This window comes from Psammomys obesus, unplaced genomic scaffold (assembly GCF_907164565.1).
Source record: "Psammomys obesus unplaced genomic scaffold, mPsaObe1.curated_primary_1811, whole genome shotgun sequence".
In the NCBI taxonomy this organism is placed as follows: Eukaryota; Metazoa; Chordata; class Mammalia; order Rodentia; family Muridae; genus Psammomys; species Psammomys obesus.
Genome location: NW_026589822.1, coordinates 1 through 4706, shown reverse-complemented (window position 1 = coordinate 4706; position 4706 = coordinate 1). Strand labels below are relative to the sequence as shown.

Below are 4706 nucleotides of genomic sequence, written 5' to 3'. Positions count from 1 at the left end.
ACAAATTAATGGCAAGGTCCCATTGCTGAAATCAACACTTACACAACACATTTATCATGTAAAACTTGAGCTGGTGCCTAGACAGAGCTTTTGTCTCTAGGTTCTAGCATCTTTGATATAGGAAAATATTCTGCACACTACCAAAAGACAAATGTAAGCACCAACTCAGCTACAAGTCCTTTGATCTTAAATGGTGCCTTGTGTGCAAGATGTACTAAGGAAATGGTGGCAAAGGTTGTGGCAGTAACCAATCAATATCAGGACTAAGGCCCATTCCATGATATGGAGCTCCTACCTGACACTGCTTGGGTGACCAAGAACCTGATAGTAGATATCCCGGAGACCTAGGACAAAAGAAAACACTATTATTCTTTAAAAATGTAACAATTAAATTATTTTTAATGACATTCTGCAAACTCATAGATCAGTGTCTTGGTTAACCATCAGCAGATGGGAACAAATACAGAGACTCACAGACAGATGTTATACAGAAAGTGAGAGGCCTTGGAACCTTCAGCCATAAATGAGATATCTTCATCAAATGTCTTCACTCCACTTCTTAGAGTTTAGGGAAGCCTGCTTAGGAGAAAGCAGAAAGAATATAAGGGCCAGAAGGGATTGAGGACACCAAGAAAACAAGGCCCTCTAAATCAACATGATCAAATCTCATATGAATTCAGAGAGACTGAGGCAGCATGCATAGTCTCGCACACATCTGTTTCAGGACCTTTGGATAATTATGCTTCCAGTTTAGAGCATATGTGGGATTCCTGGATGTATGAACAAGTGGGTCTGTTTTTTTTTTTTTTTTTTTTTTTTTGTGTGTGTGTGTGTGTGTGCCTTTTCTTAGGCTCTTTCCTTTGAATTGTTTGTCTTGTCCAACTCCAAAATGTTAGCTCTGTTTTGTTTTATTTTTTATCTTTTAGAACTCTAATTCTTTTTGTTTTTGAAGATAGGTTTTCTCTGTGTAGTCTTGATAGTCCTAGACACACTTTGTTTACCAGGCTGGCCTTGAACTCACTGAGATCTGCTTGCCTCTGCCTCCCTGAGAGCTGGACTACAGGTATATGCCACTGTACCTAGCTCTTGGTTGTTTTCTAATGAGAGACAGAAATGTGTTAGATCCAGACGAGAGCAGAGACGGGAGAAAATGGAAGGAGGAGAGGTCATGAAAACTGTGTTCAGGATATATTATGTGAGAAAAAAAAATCTATTTTCAATTAAAGGAAAAATAAAGAAACATGGAGCAGAAATAAGAAAATAAAACTTTCATTACTTTTATTGTTAGTTCTTGTGCAGGCAAATTTTATCTGCTTTTTGACTATTATAGATGGGTCAGCTGCCCTAATAACAGGATTTTCTTAACATGAGCCTCAGACTGAAGGCAACATGATTTTCATGAGACTTTAGTGAGTTTGCAAATGAGAGAGAGAAAGAGAGAAAGAGAGAGAGAGCCTACTCCCTGTTCCAATTCATTATCTTATGCATGACAGGATAGGGGTTGTGAAACAAACAAACAAAAAGCCAGAAGATTCACCAGTCTATCATTCCTTGAGTCAAAAGCTCCAGAGCGTGTCTAGCCCTTCTTTGATCCTCTGAAGACTTCTTGTGTTTGTTGGAAATTGTTGTTGTTGATTTGGAGAGTGTTTTCAAAATTTCGGACAATATGTTGATTATGCTTTGACCCTCACACAACTCCTCCTAGAGTCTATCCATCTTCCTACCCATCCACATTTATGTCCTCTCTCTCACTCTCTTTCTCTCTCTCTCTCTCTCTTGCTCACTTGCTCATTTGGGCTCACTCTTGCTCTCATGCTCTCTCTCTTAAGCCATAAATAAACCCAAAACAACAAAAATAAAAACAAAAACAAAAAAAAACAACTGAGACAAAACCCGCCAAAACAAAGAGCTCCACACAGACATGTTGTTTAAAAAACAAAATAAAAATAAACAACAACAACAAAAACCATGGAGTTCATTCTATGTTGACCAACTTCTCCTTGTTATGGGAAAGTGGTGTGTGGTTTCTCTACTCAGTGAGAAAAGTACCGCAAAAAAAAAAAAAAATTGTTTTCTCTTTCCCAGCAGGTATCCATTTCAAATAGCTTCATTATTATGAGTAAGACCAACTATCCTACCCCTATTCTTTCTATCAGTTCTGGGACCCTGTCTGGTTTGAACCTATGCAGATCTAAACATGTATCTCTGGTGCAATCCTTTTATCTGTGACACGAGAGTGTGGTACTGGTTGCTCTCTGTGCACAGATGCATGGCTCAGCCTCCTAAATTATTTTTGTTGACATTCTTGGCTTCCTAGCTGTTCCTTTGACCTCTATGCTTAACTGAAAAGGCTAAGGTTTTTCCATGTCCTCACCTCATGGTAAATTCCAGGATATTCTGCTTTCCTATGCTGTTGTCTTTCTTTCAAAAATCTATTAAAAAATTCTCAAGCTTGCCTCTCAGTCTATTTTAAGGTTGTCTTTCTAATGATACTAATAACTCCAAAAGCGAAATTCAGTTCCCCAATACAGTGTTAGAAAGACTTCTCCATCACCTCTGCCTCCCAGAAGCCTCCAGGAGCAGGTTTTGGTGCTGGCTGTAAGTATCTGGGGAGCATGGTGCGCCCACCACACAGATGTAGGAGACCGTGTCTTCCAGCAGGGAGGCTGTGAAATGCAGGGTGCTGTGCTTAGCATCTGCATCCAGAATTGCTGAGTACCTTCCATTTGACTTTTTGTGCTCTGCGTAAGTCATGATTACCAGAGACACAGGACCTCTGCCTGTGTCTTGTTTGTACCACTTTAAGTTGTTAAAGGGGCTCACACTGTAGTTGCATTGAAGGACACAGCTCTCTCCCTCAAGCATGACCAAGGACTCGGGACTCTGCTCCACTTGGCTCTTGCCAGCCACCCCTGTTCAGAAAACAGTGTGAAGTTTCAGACATCGATTATCCACACTTAGCACTTGTAGTTAGCATCTTTCCTTACCCTATACAAGCATTTCAGGTCTAGAAATAGGTCGATTTTCTTCCCTCCTTCCACCCCAAGGTATTACATCTTTTCCCCAAATCCTACGGAAATGTTCTTTGCCCCTGGCTAACACCTCCACTCACTTACACTGAAAACATGGCCACAAAAGCACCCAGCAGGCACGCAGGTGCTTCTCCATTTTTACTGCAGAAGTGTGCTCCAAAGCTGCTGCCTCATTTCCTCAGCTCTTTCTTGTACCTTAAATGAGAACTCTCAAGAAGTACCACCAGCCAATCAGAGACCTGATCAGCAACTGGAGACAGGACCAATGCCAACACTGCCATCTCGCGGTCAGAGCTATAGTTGCTCAAAACCGTAGAGTAAGCATTTTGTGGTTAGTTATGGTTAGCGAGGTGATGCAGAATGTAATTCTTACGGATGTATAGAAACCACAGTAGAGTGTCAATGCGACTGTATTTCAGGACCTCAGTTCAACTCTGGCTCTACATAAGACAGCTAATATCTACTTTCCTTCTCTGAAAGTAGATGCCTAAGGACTTCTGAAAGTTTGAATAGAAAGGATTCACAGTAGGAGTTAATGATCATGACTAGCCTGAACTACGTCCTCACTTAAAATGTAAATTTCTTTAAAATGTGACTTTTCCTCCGTTCTATTTGCAACTATGTCACCAGTTTCAAAAAATGTGTTTTGCCATAAATGGGTACATTAAAATTCTGTTTAAAAATATTTGTATTAATTCTTTGACAATTTCATGTTTGTATACAAAGTATTTCTGAGCGAATGTTAAATCCTGTAGTAATGATAGGCTTTTAAATCATTCATTATTAGTTCAAAAATACTTTTCAAGACCTATATTACTCCAGTTGGTCACAGAAGCTAAGGATCAGCAATTCTGTGCTCATGAATTACACACTAACAGAGAAATAGTTGAACATCTGGCACAAATACTGACAAGTGGAATATGCTGAAGGTTGTGAAAATTCCTTTCTTAAAGTTTCTCATTTCTCAGTGAAATTTAAAACCCAGGAAAATGTAAAAATTGTTTAGATATATGAAGATTAACTGTATATCTGAGAACTAATAATTCACAGAGATAACGAAAGCAAAAAGAATGCCTGAAAATCAAAACCAGAATAATTATTTCATACAGGACAAGACAGGTTTTGAGAAGAGAATTATGAGAAGTAAAGACAATGTGATTACTGGTTTTTCCGGCAGCATAGCCAGGCCAGAGAACCCAGACAGTTAATCTAACATTCACCTAAATCTCACTGTGAAATAGGTGGATCTCATGTGATCCTTTGGAGGATTTAAGAGAAAATTGCTGGTGATTCACGCCTTTAATCTCAACAATTGGGAAGCAGAGGAAGGCAGATCTCAGTGAGTTTGAGGCCAGCCTGGTCTACAAAGAGAGTACCATGACAGCCAAGGCTATAGAGAGAAACCCTGTCTCAAATTAAAATAAAGGAAAAAGAAAAGAAAGGAGAGAGAGAGGGAGAGAGAGAGAGAGCAGTTTCTCACAACAGAAGAGATTCTGTTGGCTTGTGAAGAAGGTGACCTTTCTTCTGAACAATGAGTGCCTCCTTCATCTCTTCACGCTGCAGCTGCACCCGAGTCCCTGCTCTTCCTTCTTCTCCTTGATAATTAGGTGAGGCATGTTTGCTAGGGCTACTTCCCCCTAGCAAAGACTCCTGTAATGGGGACACAGAGCCATC

At 39.9% G+C, this 4706-nt stretch overlaps 1 gene segment (V, D, J or C); it reads right to left on the bottom strand.

Annotated features, from left to right (window-relative positions):
* Positions 1-2550: 2550 nt before the first annotated feature.
* Positions 2551-3168, bottom strand: LOC129675431 (T cell receptor alpha variable 10-like). The segment is given in 2 exon segments: positions 2551-2912; positions 3117-3168. Coding segments are annotated over 2 exon segments (414 nt in total).
* Between the last annotated feature and the right edge of the window lie 1538 nt (positions 3169-4706).